This window comes from Dasypus novemcinctus, chromosome 12 (assembly GCF_030445035.2).
Source record: "Dasypus novemcinctus isolate mDasNov1 chromosome 12, mDasNov1.1.hap2, whole genome shotgun sequence".
Taxonomy (NCBI): domain Eukaryota; kingdom Metazoa; phylum Chordata; class Mammalia; order Cingulata; family Dasypodidae; genus Dasypus; species Dasypus novemcinctus.
Genome location: NC_080684.1, coordinates 103,753,175 through 103,771,176, shown reverse-complemented (window position 1 = coordinate 103,771,176; position 18,002 = coordinate 103,753,175). Strand labels below are relative to the sequence as shown.

General features: G+C 40.6%; 1 protein-coding gene across 2 annotated transcripts in view; it reads left to right on the top strand.

Annotated features, from left to right (window-relative positions):
• Positions 1-348: 348 nt before the first annotated feature.
• MCAT (malonyl-CoA-acyl carrier protein transacylase) overlaps positions 349-18,002 on the top strand; it is a 32,325-nt gene continuing 14,671 nt past the window's right edge. Inside the window, exons 1-2 of one of the 2 annotated variants that reach the window (XM_058308900.2) lie at positions 349-808; positions 1,933-2,020. In XM_058308900.2, coding sequence (XP_058164883.1) covers positions 386-808; positions 1,933-2,020 — 511 coding nt within the window. In that variant the 5' untranslated portion in view covers positions 349-385. Of the gene's footprint in view, positions 836-1,932; positions 2,021-18,002 lie in introns of both variants that reach the window. The other variant, XM_058308899.2, reaches the window with a different exon arrangement.

The window sequence follows — 18,002 nt, the reverse complement described above, 5'->3', positions numbered from 1 at the left end:
ACCCAACCACACATCACTGCATTGCTGACAGGGATTAAAATAATGTCTAAAAAATATCCAGAGCTTTGTTCAAAGAAACAAATATCTATTGGATGTGTATTATGTTCAGGGAACCATGTCTGGTCTGTAGCCAGTACTATGCGAGAAAGAACGTGGAAGGGTTTCCTGAACTCTTCACGTGGTAGGTACGAAAAGTAAATACTAGCCAGCGCTGGGGTCACCCTACTGCTCTTAGATACACAGCGAGGGCGGAACCAGAAACTGCGGAACCTTTCTTCCCGCCTCCGGGTGCCCCGACCAGCCCGGCAGGAAATGCGTCAGGGGCCGCGCCGCCGCAGTCGGGCCTCGGTCGCCATGGTAATGTGAGCGGAACGGGTGGTCCACCATGAGCCTGCGGGCCGCGCGGGCTGCGTGGGCCTGGAGCTGCGGCGTGGGCTCCCGCCGGGGCGCCTCGAATTTCCCCGTGCCGCCCCTGGGCGCCGCGCGCGTGGAGGAGCTGCTGCGGGACGCGACGGTGGAGGAGGATGACCGGCCCCGGCAGGAGGCGCCGCGGCGGGCGGCGGGCCAGTTCTCGGTGCTGCTCTTTCCCGGCCAGGGCAGCCAGGTGGTGGGCATGGCCCGCGGCCTGCTCGGCTACCCCCGCGTCCGCGAGCTCTACGCCGCCGCCCGCCGCGTGCTGGGCTACGACCTGCTGGAGCTGAGCCTGCGCGGGCCGCAGGAAGCGCTGGACCGCACCGTGCACTGCCAGCCCGCCGTCTTCGTGGCCTCGCTGGCTGCTGTCGAGAAACTTCATCACCTGAAGCCGGCGGTGAGGCCCGGTGGCAGACCAGGGAGGGTGAGCCCTGCCCGAGCTCTCACACCGGGGCTGGAGCCCGTCTGGGGAGCCGGCCTACCAGACCGGAGCGCGTCCACGCCGGATTCATTCCGCAGATGTTTATTATGTACCCGCTCTGTGCCAGGCCCTGTTCTGGGACTTGAGATAGAGCCCTGGGGGAAAATATACTATGGAAAATGCATAATATAGTAAAGATGATAAGCATTACGGAGAGAAAAATAGAGCAGGAAATAGATGGGGATTGGAGGGCCGAATTGGGATTTTAAATTGGGTGGTCAGGGAAAGATCATTAAGCAGGTATTTGAAAACGTCATTCACCTGAAGGCGGTGAATTGACTGCTATTACTACTTAGCAATATTAAATTTTAAAAAAAACAGTGTTAGGCTAGCACTTCAGAACCATTACCCCGTTTTACACGCACAACAACCTTTATGTTGCTGAAGGGAGGCTCAGTTAATTGGCCCTGCTGAGTTGGTATCATAAAATGTATTGAAGAAAAAAAAGAAGAAAGTGAAAAAGTGAAGTAAGTGTATTGAGTGCTTACCCTCAGCCAGGCCTGTGCTAAGCACTTTAAAGACATTATCTTCACGTGGGTCTTGCTCCTTCCCCACTACACAGATGATCTGACTGAGGCGCAGAGAGTTAAGGAACTCTCCTAAGTTAAGATTCAAATCATGTTCTTAAGTTCCGTCCTTCACTCGCTTGGCTTCATGTAGTCTGAGAGGCAGCTCGGGGCAGAGGCAAGAGTCTGAGCTGGAGAATCCAAAGCCCTGGGTTGGAATCACTGCTCCACCAGAGTCAGCTGAGGCTCTTCCTTGTGCTGTCAAGAAAAGTTCCTCATCAGTAAAGAGGCTGGACTCATTGCCAAGGCCAATTCCATGTGTCCCCTTCTAGGTGGAGCACCAGGCCAGCGGAATCTGTCTCCCTGAGATCCTGAATGTCCTCCCATCAATCAGGCACAGATCCCTGGTCTCACGGTCTGGAGGCTTATCTTATTCCTTTAACTGGGCCATATTTTCCTGTTTCTTGGTGTGGATTGTAATTTTTTGTTGGTGTCTCAGCATCTGGCTTACTTGAGTAATCCCTGTCACCACAGGTTATTGAGAACTGTGTGGCTGCTGCTGGGTTCAGTGTGGGAGAATTTGCAGCCCTGGTGTTTGCCGGAGCCATGGAGTTTTCTGAAGGTACTCAAGAAGGGCTTTGGTTGCATAGGGGTCGTAGTCTTGCTGGGCTTCTTGGGGATTAGGACCATTGCCAGAAAGGATGCTGGACCCAACTGGGGCGAGAAGGGAGCATATGGATGGGGGTAACGTTGGAATTTAAGACCAGGCTTCACCTTGATTCTCTGTCAATCTGAAAGACTTATCAGTGGATTTCGTTTTTTGTTTTTTTAAGGAGATACTGGGCATTGAACCCCCTTGTACATGGGAAACAGGTGCTCAACCACTGAGCTACATCTGCAAGTTTATTGAAATATATTTACATACCATACATTTCATCTAAAGTGTACATAAAACGGCTTTCAGTATAATCAGAGTTGTGCATTCATTACCACAATTTTTGTTATTTTTTAAAAATTTTAACAGCTTTATTGAGATATAATTCACATACCATACAATTCACCTGTTTAAAAGTGTATGATCCAATGTTTTTTAGTGTATTCACAAATTTATAGAACTGTCACCACAGTCAATTTTAGAATATTTTTCCTCACCCCAAAAAGAAACGTCATACCCTTTAGCTGTCACCCTACTAGAGCTTTGCTTATTCTGGGTGTTTTAGTTTCCTAGGCTGCTCAGCAAATACCATTAAATGGGTTGCCTTAAACAATGCAAATTTGTTTTGAGACCAAGAAAATGTCCAAATCAAGGCATCATCAGGGTGATGCTTTCTTCCTGAAGACTGGCTGCCTGTGGTCCTTGGCTCCTCTGCCATGTGGCAAGGCACTTGGCAGCATCTGCTGGTCTCTCCCTTCTCTTCCAGTTTTCACTGATTTCAGCTTTTTGCTTCTCTCTCTCTCTCCCTTTCTTCCTTACTCTTTCCTTTTCTCTCTCCCTTTCTCTTTCCCTCTGCCTCTCTCCCTGTCCCTCTCTCCCTCTCTCCCCCCATAACTTCTTTAGGAACTGCCCAAACAGTCCTCCACAGTGGCTATGCCATTCTACATTCCCACCGATACTGAATAAGCATTCCTATCTATTCACATCCTCTCTGACACTTGTAGTTTTCTGTCTTTTTCATAGTGGCCATTCTAATACGTGTGAAATGATATCTCATTGTAGATTTGCTTTGCATTTTACTAATCGCTAGTTATGTTGAATAGTTTTTCATGTATTTTTTTCTTTGTACAAATGTCTATTCAAGTCCTTTGCCCATTTTTTAATTGAGTAGTTTTTTTATTTTTGAGTTGTAGCATCTTTTTATATATTGTGGATATTAAACCCCTATCAGATATATGATTTCCAGTTATTTTCTCCCATTGAGTCAGCTGCCTTTTCACCATTTTCACAGAGTCCTTGGAGATGCAAAAGTGTTTAATTTTGAGGAGGTCCCATTTATCTATTTTTTCTTTTATTGCTCGGACTTTGGGTGTAAGATCTAAGAAACCACCACCTACCACAAGATTTTGAAGATGTTTCCCTACATTTTCTTCACTTTTTAAAATGTCCTGGCTTTTATATTTAGGCCTTTGATTCATTTTGAGTTGATTCTTGTATAGGGAGTGAGTTATGGGTCCTCTTTCATTCCTTTGGTTACGGATTTTCAGTTCTCCCAGCACCATTTGTTGAAGAGACTGTTTTGTCCCGGTAATGTGGACTTAGTAGGTTTGGGGAAAATCAGTTGGCTGTAACAGTAAGGGCTTATTTCTGGACTCTCAATTCTGTTCCACTGATCGATGTGTCTATCTTTGTGCCAGTACCATGCTGTTTTGACCACTCTAGCATTGTAATATGTTTCAAGATCAGGCAGTGAAAGTCCTCCCACATCATTCTTCTTTTTTAGAATGCTTTTGGCTATTTAGGTGCCCTTTCCTTTCCAAATAAATTTGGTAATTGTCTTTTCTATTTCTTTACAGTAGGCTGTTGGAGTTTTGATTGGTACGTATGTAATCTATAAATGAGTTTTGGATTGGATTGACATCTTTTCAGTATTTAGTTTCCCAATCGATGAACACCAAATGTTTTTTCATTTGTTTTATTTTTTTGATTTCTTTTCATGTTGTTTTTTTGTATTCTGAATATAGGTCTTGGGCATCTTTGGTTAAATTAATTCTTAGGTACTTGAGTTTTTTTGTTGCTATTGTAAATTGAATTATTCTCCCCGATTTCCTCCTTGGATTGTGCAATACTAGTGTACAGAAACATTTCTAATTTTTGCATGTTGGTTGTATCCTGCACCTTGCTGAACTCTTATTAGTTGAAATAGCTTTGTCATAGACATTCAGAATTTGCTAAATACAGGATCATATCCATGAATAGTGAGAGTTACTTCTGTTTTCCTATTTGGATGCCATATTTTTTTGTCCTTGTCTAATTGCTCTTGTGAGAACTTCTAGCGCAGTATTGAGTAACAGCAGTGACTGTGGGCATCCATCCGTGTCTTGTTCCCGATCTTAGAGGGAAAGCTTTCAACCTTTCCCCATTGAGTATGATGTTGGCTGTGGATTTTTCATATATGCCCTTTCTCATATTGAGGAATTTTCCTTCTATTCCTATCTCTCAAAGTGCTTTTGTGTTTTCTCAGTTACTGCGACTGGGTATTAAACCTGGAACCTTGTATGCCGGAGGCCAGTGCTCAAACACTGAACCACATCGGCTCCTCCGAGTTGGCTCTTAAGTTGGCTCTTTCTGCTTTGCTTGTTATGCATTTTCTTTTGGAGGCAATGCGACTGGAACCTGGGACCTCCCTGTGGGAGGCAGGCACTCAACTGCTTGAGCCACATCTGTCCCCCTCTCAAAGTGTTTTTATCAAGAAAGGATTCTGGATTCTGATGAATGCCTTTCTGCATCAATTGAGATGATCGTGTGTTTGTTTTTTCCTTCAATTTGTTATGTGGTGTATTACATTAATTAATTTTCTTATATTAAACCACCCTTGCATACCAGGCATAAATCCCACTTGGTTGTGGTGTATAAGTATTTTAGTATGCTGTTGGATTTTATTTACACGTATTTTGTTGAGAATTTTTGCATCAATTTTCATTAGAGAGATTGGTCTACAATTTTCTTTTCTTATAATTTTTTAATCCGGCTTTGGTATTTGAGTAATAGTGGCTTCATAAAATGTGAATTCATAAAATATGAATAAATTCCTCTTCAGATTTTTGGAAGAGTTTAAACAGGATTGGTGTTCCTTCTTCTCTAAATGCTTGGTAGAATTCACCTGTGAAGCTATCTGTTCCCTGACTTTTCTGTGTTGGAAGATTTTTGATAACTGATTCAGTCTCTTTAAATATGATTGGTTTTGTTAAGTTTTTGTATTTCTTGTAGAGTCAACGTGGATTGCGTTTAGATTGTGTTTCTAGGAATTTGTCCATTTCATCTAGGTTGTCTAGTTAGCATACAGTTTCTCATAATATCCTCTTATTCTTTTTTATTTCTTTGGGGTCAGTTGTAACTGCCCCTCTTTCATTTCTGATTGTATTTATTTGCATCTTCTCTCTTTTTTTCTTTGTCAGTCTAGCTAGGGGTTTGTCAATTTTATTGATCTTTTTGAAGAACCAGCTTTCAGTTTTGCTGATTTTCTCTATTTTCTTGTTCTCAGTTTCTTTATTTCTTTTCTTTTATTTCTTTTCTAATCTTTATTATGTCTTTCCTTCTGCTTGCTTTGGGATTGGTTTGCTGTTCTTTTCTAGTTTCTCTAGTTGATCAGTTAAATCTTTGACTTTAGCTCTTCTTTTTTAATATAGGCATTTAGGAGCTATAAATTTCCTTCTCAAGAAGTTGTATGATTGATGTGGAGACAGTGGCCATGGTAGTTGCTGAGGGCAGGGAGAAGGAAGAAGAGATGTGATGTGGTGGCATTGTCGGGACTTGGAATTGTCCTGGGTGATATTGCAGGGACAGATGCTGGACATTATGTATCCTGCCATAACCCACTGAATGGACCAGGGGAGAGTGTAGACTGCGATGTAAACTATAATCCATGCGGTGCTGCAGTGCTCCAAGATGTATTCACCAAATGCAATGTGTGCGCCACGATAATGAAAGAGGTTGATGATATGGGAGGAATGGGTGGACTGGGCTATGGGGAATATGGGAACCTCTTATGTTTTTTGGTGTAACATTTTTTGTGATCTGTGTATCTTTGAAAAAAAATTAAAATTTTTTTAAAAATAATTTTCTTCTCAAGACTGTCTTTGCTGTATCCCATAAATTTTGATAAGTTGTGTCCTCTTTTTCATTTGTCTCAATATTTTTACTGATTTCACATGGAATTTCTTCTTTCACCCACTCATTATTTAGGAGTATGTTGTTCAGCCTCCACACATTTGCATATTTACCTTTTTTCTGTCTGTTATTGATTTCCAATTTCATTCCATTATGACCTGAAAAGGTACTTTGTATAATTTCATTCTTTTTATATTTATTGAGAGTTGCATTGTGCTCTAACATGTGGTTTATCCTCAAGAAGGATCCATGGACACTTGAGAAGAATGTATAACCTGCTGAGTTTGGATACAACATTCTGTTAGGCCTGACTTGTTTATCATATTGTTCAAGTTTTTTGTTTCTTTGTTGATCTTCTGTCTAGTTCTGTCAGTTGATGTGAGTGGGGTGTTGAAGTCTCCAATGATTATTGTAGAGATGTCTCTTTCTCCCTTCAATTTTGTCAGACTTGGAGTTGTCCTGGGTGATATTGCAGGGACAGATGCTGGACATTATGTGTCCTGTGATAACGCCCTGAATGGACTGGGGGGGGTCTCGTATATTTTGTGGCACCCTGGTTAGGTGCATAGATATTTGTGACTGTTATATCTTCCTGGTGGATTGTCCCTTTTATTACTATATAATGGTCTTCTATATCTCTTAAAACTTTTTTGCAGTTAAAGTCTGTTTTTTCCAATATCAGTATAACTACCCTTGCCTTTTTTTGGTTATTTGCATAGAGTATCTTTTTCCAGCCTTTCAATTTCAGCTGGTTTGTATCCCTCTGTCTAAGGTAGGTCTCTTATAAGCAGCGTATGGATAGCTCATGGTTTCTTATCCATTCTGTCAGCCTGTATCTTTTGATTGGCGAGTTTAATCTATTCACATTCAATCATATTACTTTAAGTGCATTATTTATTTCCACCATTGTCTTCTTTGGTTTTCATAGGTCATATATTTTGGTGTGTCTTTTTACTCTTTTGGTTATCCTTTCTGCTATTCTTCTGTACTCTCCTCCATGCTTCTCTCCTATCTTTTTCTTGCAGGCTTTAAGGTTTCCTTTAATATTGTCTGCAAAAGTGAGTTCTTTTTTACAAACTCTCTTAGTTTCTGTTTGTGACTATTTTATACTCACCTTAATATCTGAAGGACAGGTTTGCTGAGTAAAGAATTCTCGACTGGCAGTTTTTCTCTTTCAGTCTCCTAATTGCATCATACTACTGTCTTCTTACTTCCATGGTTTCTGATGAGAGATCTGTATTGTCTTACTGGGCCTTCCTTTTAGTGATGGTTTGCTTCTCCCTTGCTGCTCTCAGAATTTTCTCTTTATCTTTGACATTTGACATTCTGAGTAGTTTATGTCTTGGAGTAGGTTTATTCGGATGTATTCTGATTGGGGTACCATGGGCTTCTTGGATGCGTAGGTTCATTTCTTTCATGAGAGTTGCGAAATTTTCAGCCATTATTTTCTCAAATACTCTTTCTGCCCCCTTTCCCTTCTTTTCTCCTTCTGGAACTCCAATGCACATGTTATTGCATTTCATGTTGTCTTTCAACTCCCTGAGCCCCTGCTCAATTTTTTCCATTCTTTTATCTCTCTGTTCTTTTCTCCCTTCGATTTCAGCTGCTCTGTCTTCAGTATCACTTATTCTTTCTTCTATCATCTCATGTTTCCTGTTGTATGCCTCTAATGTGTTTTTTTCTTCTTTATTTAATTTTTAAATGTTACATTAAAAAAATATGAGGTCCCCATATACCCCCCACACCCCTCACCCCACTCCTCCCACATCAGCAACCTCTTTCATCATCATGGGACATTCATTGCATTTGGTGAATACATTTTGGAGCAATGCTGTACCACATGGATAGTGGTTACATTGTAGTTTACACTCTCCCCCAGTCCACCCAGTGGGCCATGGCAGGACATACACTGTCCAGCATCTGTCCCTGTACTACCACCCAGGACAACTCCAAGTTCTGAAAATGCCCTCACATCATATCTCTTCTTCCCTCTCCCTACCCTCAGCAGCTACTGTGACTCCTTTCTCCACATCAATGCTACAATTTCTTCCATTACTAGTCACAATAGTTCCATAGTAGAATATGAGTAAGTCCACTCTAATCTATATCAAGAGGGGGCTTAGATTCCACATGGATGATGGATGCAATTCTCCTGCTTGCAGTTGTAAGCACTCTTGGCTCCCTGGTGTGGTGGCTGACCTTCACCTTTCTGTTAGCTGGCCAGGATAAGTCCAATAAACCAGACGATAGAAGTTGCAAGTCTGCTGAGGCTCAGAGCCTGGCTGTCACATGGACAGTCCAGAGATTCAGGTCTCCTGAGTATACACCAACCCCAGCGCGAACTACAGTTCCGGTAAAAGTAACAGAAGAGGCATATGTAGTATGGTCACATCTGAGTCCAACTCCATCACCCTCAGGAACACAAACTCCAAAGTAGGACCAACTGACATGGCACTGAACTCCAGAGCCATCTGCCATGATGGTAGAACCTGTGGGTCTCTGTAGCCCTCAGGAGAATCAGTACCTGGGATTCTATCTGCTTTGGCTGTCTCTGGGACCCTGGGGAGGTGGGCATAAGCATCACCCCTCTGATGACCTCTCAACTCTTTTTTGGAGACTCATAGCCATATAAACTCATTTGTCCTTTCCATTTCTCCCTTTTATCCACAGTCATAAAGCAGTTTTTAACACTAGATTTTACATGTAGGCTGAGATATTCTGCTGGTCTGAGTTGACCCTTTTATTCAAGGTCTTTTTCTAGTTATATCAGTAGCTGGTGCTTGGTAGTAATCCCTTGGCGCCAGTGAGGTCATCCCGGGGAGTCATGTCCCACATTGAGGGGAGGTAGTGAGTTTGGCTTAGAGAGTGGCCACATTTGAGCAACATGGAGGCTCTCAGGAGGTAACTCTTAGGCACCCTGCAGCTCTATGCCTAGTTCATATTTCAGGCACACAGGCTCATAATTGTAGCCATCAGTATCAAGGGCTCATTGTTGGACCATCCATATTTATTGGTCTTTGCCATTGCACTTGGGGGATTGTTGCTATTCCATTGGGAAATGTGATAAAGCTCCCCTGGCTAGGAACTCAGCATTCCCTCAGTTGTCATTTTTAATTGAAACCACTATGAAAATATCCAAACATTTTTATGTACCCTGTATACACGCCCTGGAGAACTCCCTCCCAACCATGTGCCCCCTATCAATAACACCCCACACCTGTGTTCGTGCCCTGCCATAGTTGAACCTCTCTGTGGTCCTAAACTTCTTTAAAAATGGAGCCTAATATATTGCCAAGTTCTATTAATAGTAAAATGGAATATAGTGATGGGTTTAAAGGTTAGCTATAGAATACATACTAATTTAGAAAAATTAAATAAAAATAAATTGGGGTATCAAAAAATGAAAAAGCTTTGTTTTTGATGTTTTGCCTTTCATCATTGCTATAGATGTTGCCCTGTATGTACAGTGGCAAGGCAGTTTCTTCCATTTATTCCTCAGTGTCTACATCCTTTTTTTTCTTACTTATTAAGTTTGTCTTCACAAAAGTTTTAGATCACAGTAATTCACATTTACAATATACAGTATTCCCACATATCCAAAATCAAACCCTTTCTCCCTCCCCCAGCAATGATCTTTTTACATGTTCATATTATATTTGCTGCAGTTGATGTACAGATATTGAACAATAGCTTTCAAACATGGTTCCATTTGGGTTTACATTATGGTTTATATTTTAGACTATACAATTTTCTAAATTTTTAGTTACCTTATGTTTTACATTATGGTTTACATTTTAGCCTATAGACTTTTACACATTTTTGTTGTAATTTAACATGTCCTATATCCATCATTGCATGATCTTGTGGAGCATTTCCACTGCCCCACAGTTACACTGATTCCGTCTATGCAATACCTCTTTCCCCCTCCTCTCAGGGCCCACAGTGAAAATCAATCTTCATTACTTGAAGGACCATATTCAGAGATACTTGCATCAATGTTGAGGGCTTGACATACTCGGCTGCCCTAACCCCTTGGGAGCCACCAGTTCTCTTGAGAGATACAATTCCCTCTATTTGAGAACATCAGTCCTCCCAGGTGTGGGTATACCTTTACTCTCATTGTATGGGTCTTCACCCAATGATATAACCCACAATGACAACGAGCACTCACATACTCCCTATAAGCTTGCCCTGTGTCAGATGCCCCCCCTTGAGCATCTTAAACAGGTAACTTTCCTTATTGTATTTTCTAAAGAGTTTTCTCTACATTATAGTTTCAACCACATACCTGATAATCTCCTATGTTCAAATATTCCCCCCACCCTCCCCTCAATTTCTTGGACCATCTGACCTTTCCTCCCATTCCTAGCTCCCCTCATGCCCACAAAGCCCTACCCAAAGTTATCCCTATGCCCCCATTTTATCCCTTCCCTGTAAAAATACTTAACCTCCAGCTTATTATAGATTTCACCCATGTAGGTGTCAACTCGCAACCTTCCTCTACCCCTCAAATTCCTTTAAGCCTATCATCTGGTCTCTAGCTCTCTGAGACAGCTTGGTTTACTTATTTCATATCAGAGAGGTCATGTAGTATTAGTCCTTCAATACCTGGGTTGCTTCACTCAACATAAGGTTCTCAATATTCATCCATGTTATCACATGTGTTTGTACTGTATTCATTCTTATAGCTGAGTAGTAGTCCACTGTATGTATATACCACATTTTATTTATCCATTCATCTGTTGATGGGCATTTGGGTTGATTCCAACTTTTGGCAATAGAGGATAGTGCTGCTAATATACCACATTTTATTTATCCATTCATCTGTTGATGGGCATTTGGGTTGATTCCAACTTTTGGCAATAGAGGATAGTGCTGCTATGAACATTGGTGTGCATGTATTGATTTGTGTCTTTGTTTTCAGTTCTACTGGGTATATACCCAGCAGTGGAATTGCTGGGTCATATGGCAAATCTGTAGCTAGTTTTTTGAGAAACTGCCAAACTGTCCTCCAGAATGGCTGGATCCTTCTGCATTCCCACCAGCGTGGATGAGTGTTCCCATTCCTCCACAACCTCTCCAGCACTTAAAGTCTTCTGATTTTTTGATAGCTGCCAGTCTTATGGGAGTAAGATGGTATCTCATTGTTGTTTTGATTTGCAGTTCCCTGATAGCTAGTGATTTTGAGCGTTTTTTCATGTGCTTTTTAGCCATTTGTATATCTTCTTTGGAGAAGTGTCTGTTCAAATCTTTTTCCCATTTTTTAAATGGATTGTTTGTCTTTTTATTTTTGAGATAAAGGAGCTCTTTAAATATGCAGGATATAAGTCTCCTATCAGATATATGGTTACCAAATTTTTTCTCCCATTCTGTAGGCTCTTTTCACTTCCTTGACACACTCCTTTGAGGTGCAGAAGGCTTTAATTTTGAGGAAGTCCTATTTATCTATTTGTTCTTTGGCTGCTTGTGCTTTTGGTGTGAAGTTCATGAAGCCATTTCCTATTACAAGGTCTTGTAGATGCTTCCCTACATTGCCTTCCAAGGTCTTTATGGTCTTGGCTCTTATATTTAGGTCTTTGATCTTTTTGTATAAGGTGTGAGTTGGTAATCCTCTTTCATTCTTTTACATATGGATATCCAGTTCTCCAGGCACCATTTGTTGAAGAGGCCATTCTCTCCCAGTTGAGAGGGTTTAGTGGCCTTGTTGAATACCACATGGCTGTATATATGATGATCTATATCAGAACTCTAAATTCGGTTCCATTGGTCGGTGTTTCTATCCTTGTGCCAATACCATGCCGTTTTCACTACTGTAGCTTTGTAGTATGTTTTGAAATCAGGTAGTGTGTTTACTCCAATTTCATTTTTCATTTTCAATATGTCTTTGGCTATTCGGGGTCTCTTTCCTTTCCAAATAAATTTCATAGTTTCTCTAATTCATTAAAGAATGCTGTGTTGATTTTTATTGGGATTGCATTGAATCTGTAATTCAGTTTTGGTAGGATAGACTAATATTTAGTCTTCCTATCCATGAACAGGGAATATTCTTCCATTTATTTACATCTTCTTTGATTTCCTTGAACAGTGTTGTGTAGTTTTCTGTAAGTCTTTTACATCTTTAGTAAAATTTATTCCTAGGTATTTGATTTTTTAATTTACTATTGTAAATGGTGTTTGTTCTTTGATTTCCTCTTCAGATTGCTCATTATTGGTGTACAGAAATGGTACTGATTTTTTTTTTTTTTAAATTTTGGGGTTTTTTTTGTTTTTTTTTTTTTTGTCTTCTGTGTTTTTGTTTTTGTTTTTGCTTTTTTGTTTTTGTTTCTTTTATTCTTTGTTATTTTTCTATGCTACTGATTTTTGCTCATTGATCTTGTAACCTGTGGCTTCACTGAACTCATAAGTTATAGAAGCTTTGTGGTAGACTTCTCAGGGTTATCTATGTATAGGATCATATCATCTGCAAATAGTGAAATTTTGACTTCTTCCTTTCCAATTTGGATGCCTTTTATGTCTGGTTCTTACCTCAGGGCTCGAGCAAGTACTTCTAAGACTATGTTAAATAGAAGGGGTGATAGTGGGCATCCTTATCTTGTTCCTGATCTTAGAGAGAAAGATTTTAGAATTTCACCAATCGTAAATGATGTTAGCTGTAGGTTTTTCATATTCACTCTTTATCATGTTCAGAAAGTTTCCTTCTCTTCCAATCTTTTGCAGTGTTTTTATCAAGAAAGGGTGCTGTATTTTGTCAAATGCTTTTTGTGCATCTATAGATAAGATCATGTGATTTTTTTTCCCCTTCAGTCTGCTTATATGGTATATTACATTAATTGATTTTCTTATGTTGAACCATTCTTGCTTATCAGGAATGAATCCCACTTGGTCATGGTGTATAATGCGTTTAATGTGTTGTTGAATATGATTAGCAAGTATTTTGTTGAGGATTTTTGCGTCTAGGTTCATTAGAGAGATTGGTCTGTAATTTTCCTTTCTTGTGTCTTTGTTTGGCTTTGGTACTAGAGTAATGTTGGCATCATAGAGTGAGTTAGGCAATGATCCTTCTATTTTGATTTTTTGGAAGAGTTTAAGCAAGATTGATGTTAGTTCTTTCTGGAATGTTTGGTAGAATTCACCTGTGAATCCGTCTTCTTTAGCTCTTCTTAGTTGGGAGGTTTTTAATGACTGATTCTATCTCTTTACTTGTGATTGGTTTGTTGAGATTGTCAATTTCTTCTTTCATCAATGTAGGCTGCTTATGTGTTTCTAGGAATTTGTCCATTTCCTCTAAATTGTCCTTCTTGTTGGCATATAGTTTTTCAAAGTATCCTCTTATGACAGTCTTTATTTCTGTGGGGTCATTGGTCATATCTCCTTTCTCATTTCTTACTTTGTATATTTGCATCTTCCCTCTTTTTTTCTTTGTTAATTTAGCTAAGGGTTTGTCAATTTTATTGATCTTCTCAAAGAACCAGCTCTTGGTTTTATTTTTTCAAGTGCTTTCTTATTTGCTATTTTATTTAGTTCTGCTCTGCTCTTTGTTCTTTCTTTCTTCTTCTTTTGGATTTAGTTTGTTGTTTTTTTAATAATTCCTCCAAGTGTGCAATTAGGTCTTCAGTTTTAGCTCTTTCTTCTTTTCTGATGTATGAATTTATGACTATAAATTTCCCTCTCAGTACTGCTTTTGCTATATCCCATAAGTTTTGCTATGTTATCATTTTCATTAGTTTCAAGGTAGTTTTTCATTTCTTTTGAGATTTCCTTGTTGACCCACTTTTTCTAAGAATGTGTTGTTTAACTTCCATATCTTGTTGCCAAATCTGGGTCTCTGGCCCTTGCAGATTTCTAGCTTCATTCCACTGTGGTCAGAGAAATTATTTTGTATGATTTCAGTCTTTCTGAATTCTTTGAAACTTTTTCTGTGGCCTAGCATGTGGTCTATCTTGGAGAATGATCCATGTGCACTTGAGAAGAATATATATCCTGCTGTATTTGGGTGTAATGTTCTGTATATGTCTAATAGGTCCAGTTCCTCTAATATATTGTTCAAAGTCTTTGTTTCTTTACTGATTCTCTTTTGAGATATTCTGTCCAAAGTTGATAGTGGTGTATTTAAGTCCTCCACTATAATTGTAGGGGCATCTATTCCTTCACTTAGTTTTTCCAGTGTTTGCCTCACGTATTTGGAGGCAGTCTTGTTAAGAGCATAAATGTTTATGATTGTTCTTTCTTCTTGAAAGATTATCCCTTTCACTAATATGTAGTGTCCATCTTTGTCTCTCACAATTGTTTTGCATTTAAAGTCTATTTTGTCTGATATTAATACAGCTACTCCTGCCCTTTTTTTTTTTTTTAAAGATTTATTTATTTATTTAATTCCCTCCCTCCCCCGGTTGTCTGTTCTCTGTGTCTATTTGCTGCGTCTTGTTTCTTTGTCCGCTTCTGTTGTCGTCAGTGGCACGGGAAGTGTGGGTGGCGCCATTCCTGGGCAGGCTGCACTTTCTTCTGCACTGGGCGGCTCTCCTTACGGGGTGCACTCCTTGGGCGTGGGGCTTCCCTACCCGGGGGACACCCCTGCGTGGCACGACACTCCTTGCACGCATCAGCACTGCGCATGGGCCAGCTGCACACAGGTCAAGGAGGCCCGGGGTTTGAACCGCGGACCTCCCATGTGGTAGACGAACGCCCTAACCACTGGGCCAAGTCCGTTTCCCTCCTCCCCTTTTTTTATTATTGTTTGCTTGTAAGATTGATTTTCAGCTTTTCACTTTCAACCTCCTTGAATCCCTGGGTCTAAGATGTGTTTCTTGCAGACAGCATATAGATGGGTCATATTTTCTTATCCAGTCTTCCAGTCTGAGTCTCTTGACAAGTGAGTTTAATCCATTGACATTCAGTGTTATTACTTTCAAGGAATTACTTACATTAGCCATGTTTTCTTTGGATTTGTGTTTGTCATATTTTTATTTTTTTCCCCTCTTTTTGTCTTTTTAGTTGCTCTTACACTCTCCTCCAACTCTGTCTCTCTTGTTTTTTTCTTCCTGCAGAACTCCCTTTAGTATTTCTGGAAGGGCAGGATTCTTGTTGGCATACTCTCTTAGTTTGTTTATCTGTGAACATTCTGAACTCTCCATCATGTGTGAATGCTAACTTTGCTGGATAGAGTATTCTCGGTTGGAAATTTTTTTTCTTTTAGTACCTTGACTATGTCATACCACTGCCTTCTTGCCTCCATGATTTCAGATGAGAAATCAGCACTTATTGTTATGGAGCTTCCTTTGTATGTGATGGTTCTCTTTTCTCTTGCTGCATTTAGTATTTTTTTCTTTGTCTTGAGCATTGGATAATTTGACCAGTGTATGTCTTGGGGTAGGCCTGTTGGGATTTATGCTGTTTGGGGTGCGTTGTGCTTCCCGGACATGTACATGCATCTCCCTAAATAGGTTTGGGAAGTTTTCAGCCATTACATTATTTCCTCCAACACTCCTTCTGTCCCCTTTCCCTTCTCTTCTCCTTCTGGGATGCCTATAATGTATATGTTTGTGCATTTTGCATTGTCATTTCAGATCCCTAAGTCCCTGCTGGATTTTTTCTATCTTTTTATCGATCAGTTCTACTATATGTTTGATTTCAGATGTACCGTCTATTACTAATTCTTTTCTCTGCCTCTTCATGTCTACTGTTATTTGCTGAGAGTGTATTTTTGAATTCTTGAATTGTGCTGTGTTCATCACCATTATATCCATTATCTTTTTGTGTATGATTGCAGTTTCTTCTATATTCTCTCCAAGAGTTTTCTTCATATTCTTAATATTTTCCTTCACTTCATCAAATTGGTCCCTAATATATGTTTTGAGAGCTTTAATTACTTGTTCGATGTTCTGCTCCTCTTCCTGGTTTTTAGTTGTTCATTGGATTGGAGCTTGTTTTCCTGATTATTAGTTTGTAGTTTTTTGTTGCTGTCTGGACATCATTTTATCTTGATGGGTTTAATCAGTTGCTTAGCTTCTTTGTCTAGTTTGGGGTTTAATTAGGTGTTTTGGCATGAGTGTTAAGTCTTCTCTTTGTCACTTTGTTGTTCTTATTTTATTTCCTTGTTGTTGGCTAATTTCACTTGAAGGAAAATATTAGGGCCAGAGAAAGCAAAAGGAGTAAGAAAAGAAAATGAATAATAGTAGTACTGATAGTAAATATTAACAGAGGAACCATGTGAGATTTAGGTGAATGGATATTAGACTCATGTAAGCTCTGTAGAGTTATAACAGTAAGAAAAGTAGAGTACCTATAATGAGACAGTAAACTGAATATGGGGAGGAATATAGTGTGAGTTTAAAAGGCCAATGTGTTCAGGAGAGAGGGAAAGAGAAAAGAAAGGCCAACAATATAAAGAGTGAATATAAGACAGAAAACAACAAAGGTATTAGAAGTAAAAAGTCAGAAAAATTGGGGACCAAACAAAGAGAGGTGTAATGTAAGAGAAACAATAAATGATGGAGGATAGAAAGATGTAGAGGAAAGAAGGTAGTGTTGGTGGCCAAAATCAATACAGAAAAGAGGAAATGGAGGATGAGGAAATAGAGCAACTGTGAAGTGCTCCCTGCAATACTTAATATTAAAGAAAAGAGAGAGAGAAAGAAAGAAAAAGGGACAAAAGGGGAGGGGGGAAGCAAGGAAGAAAAAGTAAAAGAGAAGAAAAAAGGGCCTTGGGGAATAAAGAGTAAGGAAAAACAAGAAGACAGACCAACAAAATACCACACAAAGTTTCAAGCAAGGAATCCTCTTTACAGTTAAATAAAATGTTTAGGAATCTGACATTCCCCCTTTCTCCCTTCCTCACTTCCCTCTCTCCCAGGGCAGGAGGAAAGCTGCCTGAGAGGTCCAGTAGGAGATTCAAGTGGGTCCTTGTTGAACCAGCTCAGCACAGAAAACAATGACTCTTAATTTCCAGAGAGAGAACACCCACACCTCACCAGGAACCCCAAGTGTGCTATTGGAAACTTGGGAAGCACACCTACAGTCCCTCTCCCTTAGGTGTGTTACAGGAGGGCTAGTTATTTTCTCACTCCACCTTCTCCCAGACCAAGTTTCCTATCCCAGGGTGTTTTAGGTAAATTGGGCTTTCTCAGCAGATTCGCCACTCGTTTCTTCCCAGGCTCGCCCCAAGCCAGCTGGTATATTCCTCCAAGCACACACCCAAAAACGGGGGTGGGGGAGACTCGAAAATGGAACCCACACTCATTTGGCCCCTCTGCGCCTCCACTGAATCCCTCCCACTCATGGAGTCAGTCCAAAACCGGAGGGCTAGAGTAATCCCAGACCTCTGGGAGCGCTTGATTTGGGAAAGAGAAGTCCGGAATATTGCAGATTCAGGATATGTAGGTCTGTGGAACGTGGGCTATGGGGGCTTGGGGGACGTGGACCTGGGGACCACGCATCTAGGGATCACGGGGCTTGGGGACACCGCTGCACAACCGACAGTTTTCAGGGAACATTGCAGCCGCCAGCCCTAGGGGGAAGGGTCCTGCCTCCCCACAGCTTCCTACCTCTGTGCTAGTAACCTGCAATTCTATCTTTAGCAAGCACTACCTCTGTCACAGTCTCTCCAAATCGCTGTCCATACACCTCCTGCCTTGCAAGGCCCCGAAACAGCCTGCCCCAGCAAGATTCTAACCCTACTCAGTCGCTTCTTTGCCGGAGAGATTGTGTCTCTAACGTGTTTTTGATCTCACCTATTATGTCTCATTCCCATGAGTTCTGTTACTTTTCTTTTCAGGAAGTCAAA